General features: G+C 33.3%; 1 protein-coding gene across 1 annotated transcript in view; it reads left to right on the forward strand.

Moving 5' to 3' along the window:
* The window catches only part of CSMD1 (CUB and Sushi multiple domains 1), a 2,413,561-nt gene that overhangs the window by 1,879,615 nt on the left and 508,347 nt on the right, over positions 1-25,599 (forward strand). Inside the window, exons 31-33 of the mRNA XM_074209535.1 lie at positions 1,039-1,230; positions 1,796-1,922; positions 6,747-6,949. Of these exons, the coding sequence (XP_074065636.1) occupies positions 1,039-1,230; positions 1,796-1,922; positions 6,747-6,949 (522 nt within the window). The remainder of the gene's footprint in view (positions 1-1,038; positions 1,231-1,795; positions 1,923-6,746; positions 6,950-25,599) is intronic.

Here is a 25,599-nt window from a genome sequence, read left to right on the forward strand (position 1 = left end):
TTTAATGATTTACTTATTGAATTTCTGTTATGGAAGGAATTGCTCAACTTAGAGCCCTGTATCAAAAAAGGAATATGGCACATGGCTATTTTAGGAACCTTAATATTTTTTACAGGAAAAGAGCTATATTCTTTTTTTCTCCAAAGTCATGAGATCTCTGAAGAAAAGGAGTTGAGTCCAATAAACTATCTGAGCTCAAAACTTTTACTAACAATTAGAACTAAGTAGCAAAAAAAGCATGACTAAGTGCAGTTCCCTTTCTGGATAGAAGTGCTTAGAAAAAACAAAAACAAAAGAGCAACCAAAAAAACCCAACAAAGATGGGACAATATGAGGCAAAGGTAGGGAGGTAAGAAGTGACTGATTAAGAAGTTTTTCAGTTAAATTAGCTAAGATACACTGACAGGTCCTAATTTAACAGTAGGTGATTACCAATTAAAATTGTTTTAGCAAGTGATCATATAGAATTCATGAAGGAAAAAGTAATCTGCAAGAGACTAAAGTAGTAAGTAAGAAATTTACTGATCAACAAGTTATCAAACATTTAGAGGAAAAGACATGCTTAAGAAATGAAAGGGAAGACTAGATTTCCTTTTAATAACTGGAAAATATATACTACTTATCAATCTTTTCACTTTAGATAATATTCTTCATTTTGTTTCTATATTTGCTGTGAATTATTTAGGTTTTGCATGTGGTAATATCTTTGGAGTAAATAAATGAGCACTGGATGTCAAGTTTGGGGATTTCAAGTTCAAATACAAATTGTGTGTTTGTGTGTGTGTGTGTGTGTGTGTGTGTGTGTGTGTGTGTGTGTGAGAGAGAGAGAGAGAGAGAGAGAGAGAGAGAGAGAGAGAGAGAGAGAGAGAGACTAAAGGCAAGTCATAGCAAACTTTTAAGCCTTGAAGCCTTTAATAAATTAGAGGATCTGGAACAGATGATTGTTAAGGTTGCTTTCACATCCAGTTCTAAGAATTTACCTTTCCTTTTTTTTTCTACTGACAATGTTTCCTGTTTCTCCCCCTCCCCCCCTTAAAGGTTTTGATCTAGTAAAATGTGAAGATCCAGGAATTCCAAATTATGGCTATAAAATCCGAGATGAAGGACATTTTACTGACACCATTGTCCAGTTCAGCTGTAATCCTGGGTATGCGATGCATGGTAGTAGCACCATGAGCTGCCTAAGTGGAGACCGAAGAGTATGGGACAAGCCTTTGCCTTCTTGCATTGGTAATGTTGAATAGGTCATGCATCAATGGCTGTGCAACACTGTGCCATAATGTCAACCTCTAATTCTAATAACAAATATGTTTAGTTATGCCTCTGAACCTTTGGAGAGAGGGGAGATATTTTTCCTCATCCACTGTTCTGCTAGAGAAATACTCTGGTGAAGATGAAATTCCATTTCTCATAAAATTTGGGAATTCTTTCCAGCTTCTCCTTTTTCTTATTCACACTGAGGAGTTTTCAAAATGGAATATTTTATAAAGCTATTGTACTGGGATATTATATATATATATATATATATATATATATACACACACACATATACATACATATATGTAGATATAAACATATATGTTTTGGGGACTAATCATTGAATTACGTTCATGTCTTCTAACTTTATATCAGTAGATAATATGAAGTTTCAAGATGAAAATAAGGAGTCATTACAAGATTATAAAATGAGGAAAATCATATTTTTCTTTAAATTATTAAGGTAAAAAATTATACAGCACAGTAGACTTATCCAAAATAAGATTATATACTGATATACTTTTGTTTTTTTCCTAAGCTGAATGTGGTGGTCGAATCCATGCTGCCACATCCGGACGAATTTTGTCTCCAGGTTACCCGGCACCTTATGATAATAATCTTCATTGCACATGGATCATAGAAGCAGACCCAGGAAAGACCATCAGGTAGTCATTTTACTCTGTGATATGTTATTTTGGAGAATGCAGGTTCTGTGGGGTAGTCACATAGTATTAGGCAGTTAAATTTCAGCTATGGAAGACAGTTTATAAAGAACCCTAAGTTTATGTTCACCATACTAAATGTTGCCCCCTTGATAGTTTCTGCAATTCTCTTTGACTCAACTTCTCATTTGAATATACCTTTGGAAATTTTGAAGTAAAATGTAGATATACCCAGAAAACATGTTTATAGAAACATTAAAATTATGACAAGAGAAATCTGGCCCTGAGTTACAGATAAGAAAATAATGAAACTATATAAAATTGGTAGGGAAAAAAAAGAATAAAGTAATTATTTCCAATGGAAGTCTGAATTTATTCTAGTAATTTTTTTACCTTATGAAAAATGTCAAACAAAACTTTAAATAATTCATATTAATGCCTCACCATAATCTTTTAAAGTTTAAGTTCAATATAAAATGAACTACAATTATTATGATAGCCTCCAAGTGAATATGAAAAAAAAGATTTCAATGAGGGGGGAAAGAGGATAGAGTAAAAGGTCTCTATATCTTATTTCATTTTCATCACTCTTTTCTCTTGTGGAGTTTAATCTTTCTGACACTTATTTTAACTTTTTTTTTTATTGAGAAGTGTCGAGTAATGATAGAGCACTGAAGCTGGAATCAGATAATTAAAACTTTAAACTATTTCTTGTCATTTGTGTGGCATTGTCCAGCTCACTTTCCAATTTTAGGAGTAGCAAGATGGTTTATTGAATAGAGCATAAGAATATTGGAGCTCAAATCTCCTCTCAGTTTCTAGCCATGTTATCTTGGGCAAGTCACAAAACTTCTATTTGTCTCAGTTTCTTCATCTGTAAAACTAAAATAATAATAGTACCTTTCTCCCACAGGGTTCTTGTGAGGATCAAATGAGATAATAATTGTAAAGAACTTATTAATAACAGACATAAAAATTGCATTGTGAACACATGAACAGAACAATTATTTGTTAATGCATAATAATCCATGAATAATAATAAAAGGAAATGTTTCCATTTGTCATTTTCTCAAAGTGAAATGAGTTTTAAAAACAGTTAAATTTTGAAGAACAACTTAAAATTACAAGCATTTGAATAATAGTATATAATTTGAATACATATAAATACATATAAAAATCAGTGACTTTCATTAATGATATTTGTATCTCCAACTCCTAGCATAGTGCCAAACACAATAGGTTTTTGATAAATGTTTGTTGATTGAATGAATACCTGAAGTACTTCTTCAACTTTAGACAGAGGCTCGGTGTTTCTCAAATGCAGCATATTATGAATGTAACCTTATTCTTATTATCAATTATATAGTTTTCCAAAAGTCTTAGTGCAATTTTAAGCTATTAAAGCTTAAAATAGACCTGCATTAGATGTATTAAATAGAAAGCTTAAAACTTCACTAAACCTTTATTTACATTCTATTAGAGCTAGAATGTATTTTTTATTTTTTATTTTTTATTTTTAAATCTCTTAAGTAATAAAAAAATCCTAAAAATTTATAATTTATTTTTATAATTAAAGTATGACATAACCATAATTGTACATATAAATCCATGGAAGTTATGTCTAGAACATGAATAACAAAATAGATAGTTTAAATCTGACTTTACCTAAGGCCTCTATTCATAAAGCAGAAATTGATAAACTTTATTATTCATAATGATGTTTTAAGGGTAAAAAGGCTCCCAAATTAATATAGATTTAAAGAAGTCACTAAAATTGCATTCTCAACAAAAGTTCAGAAAAAAATAATGACTATCCTTTCACTTTACCTGTAAGTGGGTTGCATCACAAGACACATTTCTAATTAAATGAGAAAAGAAAATTCTTCCTATTTTCAAACTAAATTCATTTTCTGGTTCCCCAGTTCTTAGAGCTATAAACTTTCATTTTGTCCTCCTTACCATCAATAAAGAAAACAAATTGTGTTTGCCAGTGTGGTAGCTGAGCTTTTTGTTGCAACCATACAAATATATGCAAGGAAATGGTTTAGTGTTTAGAGGAACTGTCATGTCATAAATTTTGGGGAGTTTGGTCATTGGGGTACATAGGGAAAACCAATGCCAACCTGGAGTTGTATGAAGCACAATTAGGGATTACATTGTAGTATCCAGTGTAAGCTTTCTGTCTTTCTGTCTTTTTTTAATCTTTCTTTTTTCCTGCCTTTTTCCATAACTTTCTTACTTTTCTATCTTATTTTCCTTTCTTGACTTTCCCTTGCTTTTCATGTCCTCCTTTTTTAAAAAATACTTGAAATTTTAAAAATGTTGTCTTCTATCAAGCTTTTATCCACCTGGATTGTTGGGTATGTGACCAAAAAGGAAAGAAGCTTTTGACAGTTCTTCAAGTAGCCTAGTTCTCTACATGCATTCATTTATTTGACTTAGGTTTCAGTTGTATTGACCATTTTATTTCCATGATTCCTTATATAAAGTTATTAAGAGTTATTTATTTATTATATATTATAATGTAAAGGATATAGTTATAAGCAATTTGGGCTTGGAGGAGGTTTGTAATTTGAACATATACATTAGGAAGTAGCTACCTGAGTTGAATTTAATTAAAAGTTTAATCACAAAAGGTTATTGTAAATTGAACCACATTAAGAGTTCTTTGTAAACATTTCTACAGGAGACCCAGCATATTTCATTGCTGAGCACAACTATAATTTATGCAATAAAGGTAATGGTAATATAAACACCTTCAACAAGCAGCATTAAAGGCTGTGTTTTACATAAATTTTATGTGTATGTTGTTCCCTGGTTTTAATTGCTTTTGTGTAAGTGTAATTGTCTGAAAAACTATCTTGAAAGTGCTTCTTTTCTTGAATCTTATACAAGAAAATGTTTTCAGTGGTTTGAACAATGTGCCATATGTAAGACTGAAAGAGATTTTTCAGAATAATAATTATTCAACTAGTTATAGTAATAGCTAGTTTCATTATTTTATTAATAACAAGTATTTATATAATCAGTACTTTAAGTTTTTTACATGTTATGTCATTTGATCCTCAAAATAATCCTATGAGGTAAGAACTATTATCACAATTTCACAGTTGAAAGAATGAAGCACAGGAATGATAAATGATTTGTTACACAGCTAATAAGTATTTAAGGCTGGATTCATACTAAGATCATCCCAACTTCAATCCAGTATTCTTCCACTGTGCCATCTTCAGAATTAGAATTATGTTTCTCCCAATGTATTAGGTTCATAAGATTTAGAACTGTAAGTAAATTCAAAGATCATCTAACCCAACCATATTATTTTATAGAGAAGGAAAAGATGTGGTCAAGATTACAGAGGAAACCATAGACAAAGACAGAATGCCATTATAGTTTCTCTGCTCCCACCTCCAGTATTGTTCCCATTACATCATCCTGGCTATTCTGTTGCTAGTATTTGACTTCAGAAAACTAATGAAGGAGATGGACTTCATGTTTGATTTTCCCAGATTTCTACATTTAATCCTTTATCTCATTCATCTCCTTAGCAGGTCTTACCTACCACTTTGAGGATTTAATGTTATGTTTCTCCTATCATTGGAAAAAAGTTCATAAACATTTCAATCTGTTATGGTTGGTTTTCATCCCTTCTGTCCCTACCTCCCAGAATACCCTCCATTAATGACAGCCCACATTTAGAAAGATGTTGGCTCTCAAACCTGAAATCGAGTACTGGAAAAGAGCTATCCATATTTTACAACCACAGCTGTTGGCTGCAGGATGTGTCACAATCTTAATATTTATAACCCTCCCTTGCCAACTCTCAATTAGTGTCATGTTCTCTCTCAAAATGACGTATTCCATTTCCATTTGGTACCATGTAACAATATAATAATTGATTGTTACATAGGTTTGTTATTTTTAAAAATAATCTTGAGGGTTGCATTGACAACCTTGAAAGCACTGTTCTGTAGAGGAAATAATGATAAGCGTATGTTGTCATAATATCTACTTTTCTAGATTTTTCAGGTATGTTATAGAGATGGTATTATATTAAAAGAAATGTCACATTTTCTGAAGAGTAAGATAAACTTTATTTCAAAATAGAGCAAATGTAAACTTAAAGAAACATGGCTTATTTTTAATGTTTCAGAATGTGCATCATGTTGTTAATTCAGCTACAATACTATTTATGCATAAAATATAATAAATGAAACTGCTAGAAACCAGAAATTTCCCAAGGCATAGATTTTCTTTGCTGTTATTTTATCTAAATTCTTTTACATGTTTATGCCATAGCCCTCAGGGGCTACAGATCAGGGATAAAATATCAACTGCTACATCTGAGTTTTCTTGCTTCTTGAGGCATAGCAAGTCCTAAACTATCAACAGTCAGTCAAATTAAAGTATGCAAAATTGTTATAGAAAAGAATGTTTGGGATAGAACACATTCTTGCCTCTATGTTGGTATTTCAAACATATTTATTTGGATTTGTAAGTAATTAAAAGAAACAGATACAATGGCTGATCTGATCCTACAGATTCAAAATATGTTTCTGAGTGGGAAATCACATCTTAAACATTATTTTTTCATGTTACATATGCTACCATCTAGTGGGGAAATGAGAAAACATTGAGAGCAATATTGATTACAGGATTTTTCTCATCTACCTTTACTTCATCACAATCACTTCCTTAATCTGTGGCATAGTCATTCTTTGTAATAACCAGGTCTGAAAGATGGGAGTTACCATCTAAAAGGGATTTGTTTTATATTAAATTTATAATCCACGAATGTTTTCTGTCCCCACCCCCCTTCTTTTGCAGTCTGCATTTCATTGTTTTTGACACTGAAATGGCTCATGACATACTCAAGGTTTGGGATGGTCCAATAGACAGCAACATTTTCTTGAAAGAATGGAGTGGGTCTGCTCTGCCAGAAGACATCCATAGCACCTTCAACTCATTGACTCTTCAGTTTGACAGTGACTTTTTCATCAGCAAGTCAGGATTTTCCATTCAGTTCTCAAGTAAGTGGAACTTTCCTTTTTCTTTAAATATAAAATATGGTAGGAGAAAATTTTTTTCAGTATTGTATTAAGGAGATAAATTATTTTGAGAACAAATAATTTCAGCTTTTTAAAACATTCAATTTACCTGATAGATTCTAGTCACTGGAAAAGAAGTACCTATAATTCACCCTAGTAATTATAAGACCATAAACACTCTTGTTTGTGGATATTAGAACCTAGATCTGAGTCACTGACCTCAGACTGGAATCTGGGACGAGCGAAACTTTTAAGTATTATAGATTTGTCTTTGACACTTCCTTCTGTATGTAGCCTGCCCAAATCACAAATCTTTCCCAGGTGCTATTCCATTATATTAGGTTGTATTCTCTGATCTGGAACTTACACACTGCCTTATTTAAAAAGTATTGCAATTTTTTTCATCTTGCCCACCTTAAGATTTATGCATTCAGTTTCTCATTAGCTTAGGATTCAAGGTATGAAAAGTGAACAACTTCATAAAGAATCTACATTAATAGTAGATACCATGTTCAGTTCAATAGTGAGTTTCTAATAATTATTCTACTGGTAATAATTTCAGGAAGATGAAGGAAACCATGCTTCTTGAGTATATTTCTAGAAAACTACTACTGATCTTCCTTAAAGTTCAGCCTAGTTATGTCACCTTCCCTACTTCTCTAATGTATAATCTGGCAAGTCATTTGTGAGCTCTATTTGTGATAACCAATGGAACTTACCCTATGTCACTTAAGGTTCATGATGCTTTGGAAAATTAATAATAAGAAATAGGTGATATTTTCCATATCTATGCCTTCTGATTTTGTAGAGCTAAATAAAAACAAAAAGTCATCTGGGAAAATAGAAGAAAATCTCTCCCTACCTCTTTCCTGGATTCTTTGTCAAACCTGAAATTATGTCTAATTTAAGCAAAAACTGAACTTGGTTTAATGGATGATCACAAAACAGTTAGTATTGACACTTATCTACTTAGTTATTTGATCAAGAAGGAAAGTTTAAAAATGCCTAACTAGGGACAGCTAGGTAGCACAGTGAATAGAGCACCAGCCCTGGAGTCAGAAGGACCTGAATTCAAATCTGGCCTCAGACATTTAATAATTTCCTAATTATGTGACATTGGACAAGTCATTTAACCCCACTGCCTTGCAAAAAACAAACAAAAAAAACCCTAACTGTATACCTACATTAGAAGCTACAGATTTGGGGGCACATATGTTAGTCAAGAGGTCAGTTTAACTTTGTGAAAATATGAACACCCATCTCTAACACCTGGTCTGAGGATACAACTGTTCTTTTCTGTGATAATGGCCCAGGAGTTCTCATTCTCACTTCTTATTGTTAAGGAGCTAACATTCAGCTGTTTTCAGTCATGTCCAAATCCATGACTCCATTGGGGTTTCCTTGGCAAAGATACTGGAGTAGTTTGCAATTTCCTTCTCCATCTCATTTTACAGATGAGGAAACTGAGGCAAAGAGGGTTAAGTGACTCTCCCAGGGTTTAGACACCTAGTGAGTATCTGAGGTTAGATTTGAACTTAGGAAGATGAATCCTCCTGATGCTAGGTCTGGCACTCTATCCACTGTGCCATCTAGCCACCGTGACATTCCCATACCCATTCACTTTTATGCATTCCATTCAATACCAACTAGAGCTAGGGAAAACTCTAGCCTGTATTCAGTTTCTGTGGGACTCAGAGAGTTGCTCCCTTTATTCCCTCCTTCTTTCATTTTTTTGTCCTACCTACTGGGATAAGTTCTCTGTTTGAAGCACATTTCTTTTATCTAATCTAAACACAAGAGATTTACTTCATGGAATGGACCAAACAGGACTTTATTTAAATGGAACAAAAGGAAATTACATATATATATATATATATATATATATATATATATATATATATATATATATATATAAACAAAATATACACATACTCTAATTGAGATGGAAATTTGAACAGCTCAATGCAAACAATATATATGTATATATATATATATATATATATATATATATGCATGTCAACATACATATATGATAAATTGAGGTAATCACCAGAGAAAAGGTACTAGAATTAAGGAATACCAGGAAAGGTTTGTGTACATATATGTACATATATACATACATGCATACTACAAGATGAATCCCAAACCAACAGTTTCTGAGTTTTGTAACCTAAGCTGCTCTCTCTTAGATGCTATCAAAAGAAACCAACAAATGTTCCCAGGGCCCACTTTAACATAAAAGATTCAAGTCCAGTCAGAACAAGGCATCGAAGATTCTAAGAAGTTCAGGTGAAGGATGAATGCATTCAAGAAATAAGGGAACAGGGGCGGCTAGGTGGCACAGTGGATAAAGCACCGGCCCTGGAGTCAGGAGTACCTGGGTTCAAATCCGGTCTAAGACATTTAATAATTACCTAGCCATGGGGTCTTGGGCAAGCCACTTAACCCCATTTGACTTGCCAAAAAAAAAAAAAACTTAAAAAAAAAAGAAAGAAGGGAACATATGTATGAAGATGCAAGGATGGGAAAAGGAATTTCAAGGATGTCAGAACAGCTAGAAGGTCAGTTTTCCTAATATGATGAGCAAATGAAAGGTATTAAAATGGAACAAGACTAGAAAAGAAAGTGGAAATCAGATTGTAGAGGCTGCACTATTGAAAATGTACTTTTAGGGACAGCTAGGTGGTGCTGTGGATAGAGCACTGGTCCAGGAGTCAGGAGTACCTGAGTTCAAATGCAACCTCACACACTTAATAATTGCCTAGCTATGTGACCTTGGGCAAGTCGCTTAACCCCATTGCCTTAAATAAAAAAAATTTTTGAAACATAAAATGTTGTATTTATCCTCTCAGACATATAAATTAAACTTTTCTCCTTTAAAGTCAATTCATATTAACTAATTTTGTTAACAATGTAAATAAATGACAGCAGGAAGAAAAGGCCAACCACCCCTGACAAGTCACTTAAAATCTCACTGTCCTCAGAAACTGTTTAAAAATAGAAATTGCTGACCAAGTTTTTCAATTGCAATAATAAAGGGAACGTCTTCAATGGAGATTCTCTAGACCAGTGAAATCACAGGTCCTTGATAAGTGTCGTGCGTGTGTGTGTGTGTGTGTGTGTGTGTGTGTGAACCGTCTCCTGTCAACCCTAAAACTATTTTTAAAAAAACCCTTAAAAATATAGGGTTAAAATAAAGTGACAGAAAATATAGATTAGACATGAAGTTTTATTCTCTGGGATTTACCATCTAAATCTTAAGGTGAAGGTCTGGGAAAGGAGTTGATATTTTACATAAAAAAAATAATACAGAGAATAAGGAAAATTATTAACCTACTTTGTGGCCTAACCATGAAAGTTGAATAATAGCTCTGCCTAAAACTGTCTCCCAAAGATGATTATCCTTTTACAATATTATCTGGTCTCTTGTCTCTTCCTGGCAGGAGAGTCTCCCAGGATCCCTCTCATTGTCCTTCTAAGTTTGTAAATTAACAGTAGGTTAAGATACCCTGGAGTCTTAATTTCTTACTGATATATGATTCTCTAAAGAAATCAATCTTTTACCAGGATACGTAATTCTGAAAAACTCTTATGTTCAACACTACCAATGAAGATTGGCTACTACTATAAAGTACAATTTGCCTGAAGATACTAAGAAGTTAAATGACCTGAGGTCATACAACCAGAATGTGTCAGCAATCAACCATGAAATTTGAACTCAGTTTTCTTTGATTCTACAATCTGTATAATTCCTTTTAACTTTTTTAAAAAATGTACTTAGGGTGGATGAGTATGTGGCATTTTGACAAAAACTCCTTTTTTTATATCTGTAAAGGACTCCTGATTATATTTTGATCCATAATTCTTTGCTAAAGTCAAAATTGTAAATAGAGGCAAAATGCATTGTTTATTGTATAGGAAAAGTATTGTTTCCCATAGAAATTTTTCTATATCCTTCCTCTTGAAAATGATTTTATGTTCTATTCCTTTTTGTTTTGGAGGCTTTCACATCTTCAGAGCAAGGTCTCACAAATTTCAGAAGGATATATATATATATTTTTGAGACTGGATAAATCAACTAATCTCTCCATCCCTCAACTTCCTAATGGAAAGAATGAGAAAGTATAGATATGATGGTTTCCAAAGTCCTTTCTAAGTCATGATCTATAATTTTGGGTAAAGGGTGTATATAAGTGGGGAAGTAAGTGAAATTATATATAGGAAGTGATTTCCAATAAGCACAACTTCAACTCTATGACCAAAATAACGAGAATCCTACCCTATTTCATCCTTACTTCCTCTTTTTTATATAGCTAATCAAATGTAGAGATCTCCAGCTTACTAAAGACTAACCTAGTTTCTAACAAGAAGAAATATAAGATTAAAATAGAATTCTTTATTCCTAGAATGAATGCCACATACGTTACCCCTTCATCAAAATGACAATGAGATCAATCATATAACTCATTTGCAAGAGGATTATATAGGTTTGTTCATTTCTAGTAAAATTTGCAGCAGAAAATATATCTAAATATATTCATACAAATATACATACATATATCTATACATGTGAACATATATATATATATGAATATATATAGAGAGAGGGGGGGAATGAAACTAAAATTCACACGAGAAGAAATACAAGGCTACTTAAAGATATATATATACAAGTTGACAAAAATATAGGTTACAATGTACAAGGAAAATGGCATATAGCAGCAAAGACAGTCTTTTTAGAGTCTTATTGAAATGGTTTTGCTGGGGTGTATCAAAACCCTTGGTTAGACAGAGAGGACAAGAAAATCTACAAAAGGCCAACTCTTAGACAGATTGAAAACTGAGAGCAATAGAGACAGAGTTCAAGAGGTATATAGAAAGAGAAAATGCTGCCTATCAGAAACTCAAAGATTAATTTATCCCCATTCTTCAATCTTGTCTTCAGGAAATTAAAAAAAGAAAAAATAAGTACAATCATATTCCAAGTTCCTTACTAAATTAATAAAGTGGATCAAACCAAAAAAAAGGCAAAGAAATTATGGTTTTTATTAGGTTTCTACTTCTATCCGGTTTAAGAGTTAAATAGATTAGAATCTGATTCTGCCTGGACTTGACTTCCTATTGTCTTTGGATGTTATCTTATCCTGATGCTGGGGTGCAGAGTGAGTTGGATTGATCTATATTATCTATCTGTTATTTTATCTATATTATTCTCTCTATGGTTATTCCTTTTTCTAGAAAGTTGTGCTTGCTAAGGGGTAACATATCAGAACTCTGCTTTTGCTTTTGGGATATGTAGATAGTTTTTATATCTATATTATTTTTTTTCTCCTGTGCGTCATCTGTGGTGAAGAAAAGATGTGTACCTATTCTACAAAAATTCATACTTCTTCCCAAATCTCCACCTCTAAGCATCATTAATTAAATCTACTCACACTTATCATTAATCACACTAGACAAGAATTTGGACGTTAAGCTTTTCTTCTATATAGAAGGTAAAATACATTCATTTATAACTACTAACAATCTAATTAACATCACTTGGGGAACAAATCATAAGAAAGCAGCTGTCTGTAACAGACAATACTTGATAAACATGTATAAACTCCATCCTTTTATGTAATAAAGAGGGACCAGAAAGACATTGTCCATTCCCTTAGCAGGTATAATATGCTATCTGGACTGAGTGGCGTTGGGGGAAAGCAAAACCCTCTCTGGCTGCTCTGCAATCTCACTAGCAGACTCATTGGTTCTCAACTTGGTGAAAAGCTTACACTTTAGACTCTGACTTCCCTTCTTGGCAATGGGAGTTGCCAGATTGTGGTTGAAGGAGACATTTTAGGCAAGATTTAGTAGACAATTAGGCATTGTCTACTGAGCTTCCTTTCTTGTGGTTTAAACCAACAAGAAAAGTTCTTCCTTCTCTAATCCAGTTTATTTCCCTCAAAAGCCTCCAGAACAACACCAGAAAATCAAGTTCAAAGAAATCACCCTGGCATAGCCTCTCCCTGAGTTTTCCAAATGCATAACATAAATCACAGTATAGATGCTATATTCATAAGGTCTGTCTTTTTTCATTCTCAGATTTATTGGGGGGGGGGGGTTGCCCTGAAATACAAACTACATGCAATATTATTAGTACTCCCTTGTTTTCAAAAGGTAGGATTTCTTATATAATTCTTTCTTCTCTGATTGGGGTTTACATGAATTTATTTCTTTCAAATATAAACAAATTAGCCAGCCATCTGAAAGATAAAATAGTGAAATAATTTCTTTGTGCTATAGTATAACATTGTGGGAAGAAGAAAGTATGACTTATAGGGACATTTGTGAATTGTTTTCTGCCTGATGTCTGGTTGTTTGATATTGAGTAAGTTTTTCCTGCTTTTAATTTCCTTCAAATCTGGGCATGGTTGGTTATAGAATTTTTTCAGTATATACATATATATGTGTATATATATATATTTTTTTTTCAAAGATTATCAAGGTTTTCAATTAATTAGATCTATGTTTAGCAGAAGGATTTCCCCTTTTAAGTATGAAAATCAATGGAGCTGTCAAAGGAAGTTTTCCATTTTCTTTATGAGGTTATAGTGCCAATCTTTCCCATTTCTAGACCTTTAAATTAAATTCAGTGTTCAGATGAGCTCCTTCAGGGCTGTGATTATGTTTTCATTTTGTTTTTCATGGATACTCCAGATGGCAGTGCCAGGTATTTGTACTTTTGAAGTCATCAATGAATAAAATATATTCTTTATTAAATGTTATAATTATTTGTGCATACATCTTATCCCCTTAATAAACTGAAAGTCACAGCAATACTTTATAATACACCAGTTAGCCCCCATTCAAGGTTCCTATCTTTCTCATGCCTGTAATAATGTTCTAGAAAGAGTAGGCAAATAAAAATGTTTGTTGAATTTTGAATGACTATGATTTTGTGATTGTGCCAATATCCCACTTGATGAGCATTATTTTATTTTAAATAACTTCTTTAATCATCAGAGGTTTAGTACATTGTGAAGAAAATTAAGGACTTGATTTATTTTCATCTAAGCTTCATCTGTTGCAATGATCTTATATTTAGGTCCCTATTAGTTCAAATAATGGGATCCCATGAAGTGATCCCATTATTTGAAGTTATAATTATATGAAAAATTTAGATATTTGTTCCAGTCTATGGAAGTTCTTCACAATCTGGTTAAATTAGATATTGAGAGAGAAAAACATTGCACTTATACATACCAGAATTCCACTTGTTTAAGATATTTTAAGCACAATTTATTCCTTTAGATAGTATTTGTTCAATTTCATCTTTACAAGATGAAATATTTTTGAAAGTAATGAGAAAGGAAAAATTACTTTCTGTAAGTCTCATAAAAATAGCAAGTATTTAACTGTCAATCAATGTTTTATCAAAATTAGTTTTAAAAAATAAGCACTATTTATATTAGCGTTGGCAACCATAGTCTTCTATGGTAAATGTGTTTATTCTCTATTGGAACAAGGCATCCTTAACTAGAAGAATGTAAATTGTGAAGACTCATAAGACATTTAGACCCCATTAAAGGTCCATTGTCTTGCCAGCTCAACATAGCATGTAGAACATGAGGACATGAACTGACTAGTACAATTATGTTAATTATAATCAGTCCAACACTTTTCATTAAAACTTAATTATCATTTAATCATACATTAAAAAAAGAAAGAAAATAGAGTTCAGTACACAAAACTGACCTTTATTCTGTGGGTTAAATACACTTATGCTACATGTTACATACCAAGATTGTCAAGTAGCACATTTTATTGGAAACAAAGGATAGAGTTAAAAATATTGTAGTGCTTTGATTTGTTTTTTCTTATGTATTCAAAAATACGTTTGTGGTCCTGGACTTTGAGAATTGATACTCCTTTTAACAAATCAACATCCTAGCACTAATGCAATATCCATACCCATTATTTATCATCATTATTATTATTATTATTATTAATTTTACTTTATTGAATTATAAGGTTGGTGGTTATGGTTTTTAGCAAAAGAATATTGCAGGCAAAATGTAGTTGATGAAATAAGGCATTCAGGGAGATGTCAAAACTTCCAGCTGCCAGACAGAGTGGCCAGGAAGTAAAAGAAGGAAGTAGGATGCACAGTATCTTTAGTGGAGTAGTTCTGAGCCATAAAATTGGTACCTTCTGGCTCAAAACAATTTGATCAGTTTCTATGAGTTCCCTCAAAAAGGGTAGGGGTGAGCCAGTGCAGCTGGGAGGCAGCAATGGCTAGCAGGGAAAGGGCTGCCAGCTGGCTAGGATTGTAAGAGATAGGTCAGGTACAGCTGTGACCAGAAGCTGGGAGGCGGGGGATAAGGAGGGAAGGCGAATAAGTAAGTCATTGTTTTACTTTTAAATAGATTATACAATCCTAGAAACATGCCCTTCCCATAAAATAGCCTTCAGGGTCCAGTATATTGCAATCACATTGAAACTGTGAAAAAAATGATTAACCAGTGTGATTTTGATTTAAATCAAAATTAAAAACAACAGGTCCTAGTTTATAGACTTAAATATTAATTTGTATGTTTTATAAAATATTTTAATATAGTTGCTAACTTCAGAAAAAGTATTTTCAAAAACCTTAGTGTAGTGGGACCTGACAGTAAGAATCAGTTTAAATCTGGGCTTTGTAAAATTTGGAATAGAAAGATCTTAGCACTGGTTCTAGTTCTGGTTCTTCCTCTATGCTCTAACCTTTCCTTTTTTTCCTAAAATTAAAGTTTATTGTAATTTCACAAGGAAATCTTTGAATTACATGAAATCTCTGAATTACATGAAAGACATTATTGAAAGAAATGTAACCTGGACTTCAGCCTGGTACTTAAGAAACTGTAATGGTTTGCTTCTTAAAAGGTCATTCATTGTTTCCAAGAGCAGACTTGGTGCTCTGGCCACCAGGCCTTTCCATTGTTTTTTCCATGACATTTTGGGAAAACATACTCCAAATGGTTATATTCCATTTGATTTGGTTTAACATTGAGTCAGGATGAAAAACTGGGTTAACATTAAGATTCTAACCTATCAGGAGTGGCTAGGTAGTACAGTATATAGAGCACTGGCCCTCGAGTCAGGAGTATCTGAGTTCAAATCCAGCCTCAGACATTTAATAATTACCTAGCTGTGTGAATTTGGGCAAGCCACTTAACCCTGTTTGCCTTGCCAAAAAAAAAAACCCTAAAAAAAATGATTCTAACCCATCACATTGAAAATATATTAATTGTCTCTATAGTATTTAATAAACAAAGTTGCATTTAAAGCAGGCATATGTCATTTTATCTTAGTTTTCTCATTTATAAAATGAAGTAATTGGACTAGATATCCTTTCCAGATCTAAATCATTGTCAAATGATCTCCCATGGTTCCAATTACTTCATTGGTAAAAGGATGAAATTGGGTCAGATAATATCTTCCATTTGAATAGTGTCAGATACTATTTTTATTTGAGTCTTAAAATTCTATAGATGAAGAAACTAAGGTTCATAAAAATTAAGAACTTGTTCAAGATAGGATAGCCAATTAGATGAGACAACATTAATTGATATTTTTTCCAATTCTATGAATTGTGCTTGCTTCATATCTGTTCCCTTTAAACAAGTAAACATCATACAAAATTACTTGCCATTTATAAACCTCATCCATAAATTAGCACAGTTGAACTAGTTTTCTCCAAGGCAACTAAGTACATGGTATTTAGAGTACTGGGCCTGGATTCAGATGAATCTGAAATCAAATCCCACCCCAGTTATGTGACCCTAGGCAAGTCATTTCTATTTATCTTAGTTTCCTCAATTGTAAAATAAAGATAATCTTTGTTGTAAGGATCAAATGAAATTTTTGTAAAACTTGGAAAATGCAGGTGCTTTATAAGTGTTTGTTTTTTTCCTTCTTTATTTTTCTGAATGTGTGATCTGACACAAAAAGAAACAGTTAAATAAGTATGAACTATTTTTTTAATCAATAATTAAAAAAGCAAGTATTCTATCAGAAAATTTTTATTCTGAGCATTGGTAGCAACTGAGATGATAAAGATATCAAGAGATTTTTTTTCTTTTAGTAGCAAAACACATTAGTTTCTAAGGTTTTGGTTTTAGGGAGCAATTAAAGAAAAAAAGTGTTTTACTTTTGAGTATTTAGAGATCGATTTTTCCATAAATCTTTACCTCATATCCTCTTGAACCAAATTGAGATCTTCTGATTCCAAATCTGATTGTGCTTTTCCCCCCCTTTTATACAGACTACCTATTCTTAATAATAGCTAATCAGGTGAAGAATACAAAAAAGGAAAATTAAATTTTTCATTTTAATTTCTACTTTTGCTTACCTTGCTTCTTTCTATCATGCAATAAGTTATTAGAAAATAATGAAAATGTCCTATAAATTATTATATTACAAAATACAGGCAATACTCTTGATAATTTAAAATGAATGATTTGTCTACTAAATATAAACATACTGGTTAATAAATTTTAAATTATATTCAACCAAACTACAAAGGGCTTCTTACTTAGATTTTTCTAGAGTTACGTAGGAAAAGAGGTAGGATCTTTGATAGTTTGCTGTTGATCAGAATATAGACCATGTCCCCTTCAAACACTGATCCTAAAAAGTAAATTTAATTTCAAGGTATCTTTTATATATAAGTACCTACTAACAAATACAAATCACATTCCCTTGCCAATACTGATATTTCATTAGACTAACACACAGGATGCTTTAATTCAAAATGAAGGAATTTCATCATTTAGCATTCTAAATAATGAAAACAATCTTCCCACAAGAAAAGATATCTACTGTCCTACAAAGTGGGAAAGATGTACAGTCTATAAAATGTATTTTCCTAGAACTGTGCCCTAGCTGAAAAATTTTTCTTACTCTAAACTAAAACTTGCTGCTTTCCTAGAACTGCTGAAATCATCAAATGGTCAAGTAAACTATATTGCTATATCTGTCAGTTGATAAATATTTATTAAGCACCTACTGTGCTTATGAAGCAGACACTGTGCTAAGTACCAAGTATACAAATTTTTTTCCTATTCTAAAGAATTTTACAATCTAATGGGTAAAAACAACATACAAAAGGAAGATGAAAGGGAAAAGAAGAAGAGTTTTATGGGTTTTTTTTCTATATGTGTGACTATGAGCAGGGGAGGTGTGATCATGATATAGTCCCAAAGGGAGTTTAGCTATGGGAAAATGAAGAGATATCTATACTATGAGCCCTCTTTAGACTTCTTTTGGGAATACTTTGCTCTATCCACCAGATAGGTCAGAGGGTACTGAGGGCACTGATAAAATGTGAGTAACAAAGCTGATACAATCTTTCAGGTTGATAAGGTTACCGGAGCCATAATGATGGAGTCAGTCTAAAGGAGTATTGCTAGATGTCCATTGAATTGTTTTTTTTTTCAGGTTTTTGCATGGCAGTGGGGTTAAGTGGCTTGCCCAAGGCTAGGTCATTATTAAGTGTCTGAGGCCGCATTTGAACTCAGGTACTCCTGACCCCAGGGGTCTGTGCTCTATCCACTGTGCCACCTAGCTGCCCCTCTATTGAATTTTCCATTGTAATTTGACCTCTTCCATACTGAAGAATTCTTAAACTTTTCTTGTATATAATAGTCCATCATCTAGGGTTCTTTCAGTTCTTTTATGATACAGCCCCCCCCCACACACACACAGCTATTCCTGCTTAACCAGCAAAAGTCAATAGGTCATATTTGTATTTTTGAACTTCTTTTATTATTGTTTCAATAACCCTAATCCCAAGCATGCCAAAATCTTCTTTCCTTTCCCATCATATCTTTGATCCTGGAAGGATGAAATGAGAATAAAAATTTGTCTTATATTTCTTGAGCTACACTCAAATTGCTATTGCTCTCTTTACATATTAGAAAAAATTCAAAACAAAGTGAAATGCAAAGAATGTGTGTATATATCTATATAGATATAGATACATATATCTTAAATCGATCAGGGTGTCTGAAATATTCAAAGAGGAACTGGTGTGAGGGCTTGCTAAGTCCTTTTCAGAGCTATTTATCCATTTTTGATGTCCACCTGTCACCCAACTCTCATCTGTTGCACAGAGAATCTGTGGTAAGTGTAGTGGCCACAACCTGGTAAAAGTGCCTTGGCAGGCAGACTAAACTAGATTGAGGGTAACTGACAGGACTCAGACCCCATCTGTAAATTAGGGGTATATACCCCAAACATGAGAAGACGCCCCATAGTTCCCACCTCTGTGGAATGTGTAGATGAAAATAATTTGCTTCAATGTCCATGAAGTTAGCTGAAGCAGATATTGTGGAGCACTTAGAACTTGGTCAGACATCAAAGATCTCAAGGTCATCCATTTCATCCCAGGTCATTACTGTCTTGACTTTTGCCTTGTTACTCAACTTCAGTGACTATGGAAGAGAGAGTAAAGTTGGCAATTTTGCACAACTCTAACTCACTCAAATCCAGTTCATACATAAACCAAGATGTCACTCTGTGATATTGATATCATTGGTTTTCTTAAAAAAATGAAGGACAGATAACAACAATATAGTTTATCATTTGGTTCTCCATGTGAAAGCTTTACAGTTTGGTATCCAATTTCCAATTAGATATATGGGGTGAAAGAAACGTCATAGGTAAATCTAAGCAAAATCATATCTGAACAAGAATTCTCTCAATAGTATTCATATTAGGTGATAAAAACATTTTTGCCAAAACACTTTTAATATTGGCACCAAATCAATTCATTTTAATTTTATTTAATTTAAATAGTCCTAATGACAGGCAATTTCCCCTAATACTGAATTGGAACTTGTTTGTTTGATGAATCAGTCTGCTGGAAGGAGGAAGGGGCAACTCCACCCCATCTCTAACTTCTACCTTCCACTAATTGACATGACTGCTGGGCATTTAAATCAATCAGGGTACTAGGACTCCTGGAATCTTTTGGAATTGGCAGACCAGTTTAGATGAAACCACAAAATAATCAAAGTTTCACTTGACTCCTCAATGCACAAATATAATGAAAATGACTTCTATATAATAACAATTGACAATAATCATAAAAATATTAGGCACACAAATACTTCTTTTAAAATTTTGACAGAATTGCCTCTCAAACTCAATGGAGAGAAAGGGGGAGAAAGAATTATTCTGTTTTATCCATACTCTCCTAGTATCAGAAACCTTAAGATTAAGTCAATATGGATATTAAGAGTTTAGAAATACAGCTAAATACAGGTTATTGAATTGTTCTGCTTATGTATTGCTCATATGTCATTGTTGAAAGTTAATCAGCGGGGCAGCCGGCCCTGGAGTCAGGAGTACCTGGGTTCAAATCCGGTCTCAGACAATAATTACCTAGCTGTGTGGCCTTGGGCAAGCCACTTAACCCCGTTTGCCTTACAAAAAAAAAAAAAGTTAATCAGGGGTGGCTAGGTGGTGTAGTGGATAAAGCACCTGCCTTGGAGTCAGGAGTACCTGAGTTCAAATGCAGTCTCAGACACTTAATAATTACCTAGCTGGCCTTGGGCAAGCCACTTAACCCCATTTGCCTTGCAAAAACCTTAAAAAAAAAAGAAAGTTAATCACACTTTAACAGTATAGTGTACATAGCTCAATAGTTGTCAGTACCTAAAATGAGAGGTATGTGCCAATGAATTCTTTCCAATTTCTTATGAAAATTTAAATTTAGTAAAACTGTCTTGGCAGGCAAACTAAACTAGATTGAGGTGCCATGAGAAGGCACCCCACAGTTCCCACCTCCATGGAATAAGCAGATGAAAATAATTTGTTTCAGTGTCCATGAAGGCAGCTGAAGCAGATGTTGTGGAACACGTAGAACTTAGTCAAACATACTAAATATACAATCCTTGACAATCATAAAAATATTTATGTAGAAGTTCTGTTGTTTGTCCATTTTCAAAGATAGATGACATCACAATGTTGGAGTCAGGGTCAAATGTGTTGTGACCCATCAGAGCAATACGAGTTTGGAAGGTATAACCTAGAAACAACATCCTCCAGACCATCAACACTGTTTCAAGTCTAAGATATAGAAAGCAATTTCTGTGAAGAAGAGGTCAGTCATTCCCACCAAATGCGCCACTTACATGGCAGGTAAACCAGATTAGCCGATGGGGCAATAGGAGGCAGCATATACCAGACATGTCTAACCACCACCACTATGACACCACCAGCCCTTCTCAAACCTTGATTGAGATAGCTGAGGACTCTGAACCCAAGAACTTTGATCCTAGCCATGCTTCCAGCCAAGTGTCCACTACTGCCATCATAGAGAAGCCACTTTAGTGCAGAGGCAGCTAACAATTGCTTCCTGCAGGTGCTACTACAGCCACATCTGCCGAGAACCCAGATAACAAAATTCTTGTCACCAAAGTCCGTGATATCCTTGAATAGTTCAATATCAGAAACTGATATGATTTTATCAGTGGGAATGATATTAAAGAAATGGCATTACCATCTCCTTTGCTGTGGGGCTTTTCCACCTGAATTCTAACTGAAACCTTCAATATGTGTTTCCCCCGTTATAATGTGAACTTTTTTAAGTGCAGGAGCTGTCTTAGTCTACCACACTTAGCACTATATTCATTCAAAAATAAAAAAGAATTTGTGTGAGAATGCCATCATGAAACTGAGCATCCAGATTCCACCATGATTTTCTAGAGATCTTTATGAGTGACAGTATTAAAGGCATTGCTTCCCATTTTAAAGTCCTAACATTTTTATGATAATTTATACTTTATAAAGTGCTTTTATATATTCACCTCATTTTGATGAAAATGAGATATATTTCTCAGATTACTCTAGATTACAGACATACATATTTATATATGAAAAATATCATTCTGCTAAGTAAATTTTGACTTCATCTTGCCATGCAACTTTTCCAAACCTCTCTGGCATTCTTCTACCAACAGACACTGAGACTCTGCCCCTGGAACTCTAGGCTCTGAAAGATGAGTTTTCAATATATCTGGCTGATTACCAAATCATCCTCGCTGCCTTAATCTCCCTTTCCATATTCTCTGGAATCTAGGCTGAGATTTTTACTCAAAGGCAAGGTGATCATACCTCACTAAAATGGAATTGATATATATAATATCATAATATATATATATATATATATTTCTTACCAATAATTTTTACTGGTACATTTAAATGATTATTAAATTAGTACTTGAAAAGTGAGAGAATTATCCTCTGTTGAAACACTTTGGAGCATGACCCCTCAAGGGGGTCAACTGAGTTCAGTAATATTTCACAATAATAGTATGTTTTGACTAAGTCAGATGATTTATGAGTCCTCAAGTCTATGAACTGTATGTTTTAACAGTCACAAAAAAACGATTTTCATATTTTAGAGAGCCCTTAGCTTATCAATAAAATGGGAAGATTTTACTCACCTGAGTTCTTTCTGACTCTTTATTTTGCCCACCCATGATCGCTAATCAGGTCTGGTGTCACTGCATAATTCACACTGAATTAATGGGTTCTCTTAAGTAATAAATACATCTTTGCTACTAAATGATGTTTCTGCAAAACCCTCATTATAAAGGACAAGGGAGTTGCAGTTTTGTTTTGTTTTTGTTTTTTTTTAACTGGGAATAAGGAGCTCAGTTCCTTTTTGGAGGAAAAATGCTTTATTTAATGTCTTAAAGTTTTGGATAAAAATTTCATGAAAAAGGTTGTCTTTATTTTTCAAACTTTTGCTCAAAAGTTTCCAATTTCTATGGCTCATAATAGGCATAGGTTTTCATTCTTTTAATTATGATCAAAAGATATATTTTTCCTGAGAGATATTTCACAAAATAAATTACTCTTTTGTAAAGAAATAAATTAGTGGAATATTTGAAATGTATTTATGTTTAGGATATATATGTACAATTTTTTTTTGTCAGAAATCTTCCATCCACATACTTTTTTCAAGAGTTGACAATTTCTTTATATCACAGTTTCTTTATATCACAATTTCTTTATATCTGTATATCAATTGAAAGTTGAGTTCTTGAAGCACTTTGATATGTGGAACCAAAAATGTTAAGGCAATGTTAAGACAAATTATGGAGATCAGATTCAATTCCTGTCTTTTTCAGACCAAGATTTTTCTTAATCTTTCTTGGTTTTGTTATCAACCTGTGATATAGTAGAAAACAATATGGCAGTGGGGAAAAGCAATTACTTTAGAAACAAAATTCCAAGGTTTAAATCCTGATTTAACTATTTACTAGCAATTTAACATGGGCCAAGTTATTTCAACTCCTCTGTATCTGTGAAATGAGGGAGTTAGAATAAATGAAGTCTAAAAATGTCTTCTAGATCTGAACACCATGAGTAATCTAGAAAATGAATCCCATATGAGCATGTGGTGAGAAGACAGATCTGTGTTTTAATCCTTTAAACATCTAATGTGTATGTAGCAAGAAGCTATTAATTGCTAATCTATTTCAAATTTGTGTCTGGGAACTATGCTAAATATAAGGAGTTTAAAGTCAAAGGAGTCTTTACCTTTAGGGAATTTATGTTCTGCAAGGGAGAAATGCAAATTATACTCAGATAAGTAAATACAAGATCATCTGAGGAAAGAGAATGAACTAATAACTAGTGGAGTCAAAGAAACTTTTTCCCTAGGTGATGACATTTGAGTTAACTCAAGAATTGGATGGGGGCATCTAGGTGAGGCAGTGGATGTATCACCAGCCCTGGAGTCAGAAGGACCTGAGTTCAAATGTGGTCTCAAGCACTTAATAATTACCTAGGGGCAAGTCACCTAACTCCATTGTCTTGCAAAACAAAACAAAATGCATGGAGGCATTTTTTGCAACAGGAACTGCATGTGCAAAGGGAAAGTGTTCCAAGATGCGGAACCACAAATAGGCCAGTTTGGCTAGAATTTGGAGTACATAAAGAAGAGTAAAATGAAATGAAAATAGGTCTGACTAGAGCCAGATTATGAAATGTAAACCGTAAGTCATTTCATTATTAGGACCTGAGTTTATGTTTCTTAAAAAAATAAAAAGTCAATTCTATTAGTGTCTGGATGTAAAGCATTTATTCATTCCATCAATCAATCATTAAATATTTATTAAGCACATTCAGAATCTCAGATGATTTACAAGATCCTAGGGATAGAATTATAATGGTTGAAACAATTCCAAGGGGCAAAAATTCTACCATTCTAATGCAGAGAGATGGCATCCACAACAATGTACAACCAATATAATTCTTCTGAGAAAGGCAGGTGCTCTGGACCAATGCTGATAGAGATGAATACAGGGTCTGGACCAAGAAATAAAACAATTTTGTCATTTACCTATCTGATAGGAGTATTATGGGAGTTAATGAGATAATGCTTTTGAAATGCAGTAGGCATAACGGAAGGAAATTGCTCTGCAAATTCAAAGTATTGATGTGATTATTATTTTAGTTTGAGAATAAAAAAGTATAATAAAGTATTATTTTAGTTTAAGAATAAAAAGTATAATAAATCAGTTATTATCTAAGATTTTGTATCCTACTCAGCAGTTAGTAAAACCTCCAGACTGGAAAAACCTCTAATCAAAGATAGCTGGGATGATGTTCATCTTCTATACAATCTTATGGAATACAATGAGATAAGCTCAGTACCCACATTTTGAGTGATAACTCCATTAAGTTTGACCACAGATATAATGTTTCAAATACTTGCAGATTAAATACCCTATCTGGTGGAAAAAATAACAAGACAATCAAACAACAATTCAGTGTTTCTGAATGCAATAAAATCGCATGGTGATAGTATCACTTCTTCAGTTCACAGAAGGGTTTTGAGGAGGCTTAAGTTAGGGAAACACTGGAAAAATCATCAGTTCTCTCTCACTAAGCACTCTCAGATGAATCAATCAATAATTATTGTTTTTTATGCTGTGACAATTATTGATCAAGTTACATACATGTTTTTCCAATGTCTATTTTGAGCAAGAAAATATACCTGAATGAACTTAATTGAGATATGACACTACCCATTTTATAGGAAAGAAAATCAAGAATTTGTCATTTGAAATATAAAGTACATTAATAAACATGAAAAACAAAAAATCCTATTTCCATGCTTTAGATGAGAATATATAAATGCAAACAGGCACATATATACACATATGCATATCTACTCATGCATGTGTATATGTGTGTGTTTACTGTTAAGGAGGAATCTACATAAATTGAAGAGATCCTTATTTAGTTTTGACCTGGTAGAAATAAATATGTGCTTTCTTAGAGTTTATCCTAATCAGGCAGGAATGGCTGTTACCAGAGGTTCTGGCTTTAAGGAAGAGCAAAATAGAATTAGGTTAACACATTTATTGTTATTTCTCTAAGTCATGTCTATCATCTAGCCTGTGGAGGGCAGAGTCAGGCCAGAGAGCTAGACACACACCCACTTCCACCCCCACTACTACTACCACTACCACTGATGGGCTTTTACTCTTGACTTAGATATAGCCTTGTCTATCTGGGAAGCATGGTTTGAACCATTATCTCTAGTTTGTCCAATCAAAAAGGATATAGCCCAAATCTAGGATAAGAAG

This window comes from Macrotis lagotis, chromosome 1, assembly GCF_037893015.1.
Source record: "Macrotis lagotis isolate mMagLag1 chromosome 1, bilby.v1.9.chrom.fasta, whole genome shotgun sequence".
Taxonomy (NCBI): Eukaryota; Metazoa; Chordata; class Mammalia; order Peramelemorphia; family Peramelidae; genus Macrotis; species Macrotis lagotis.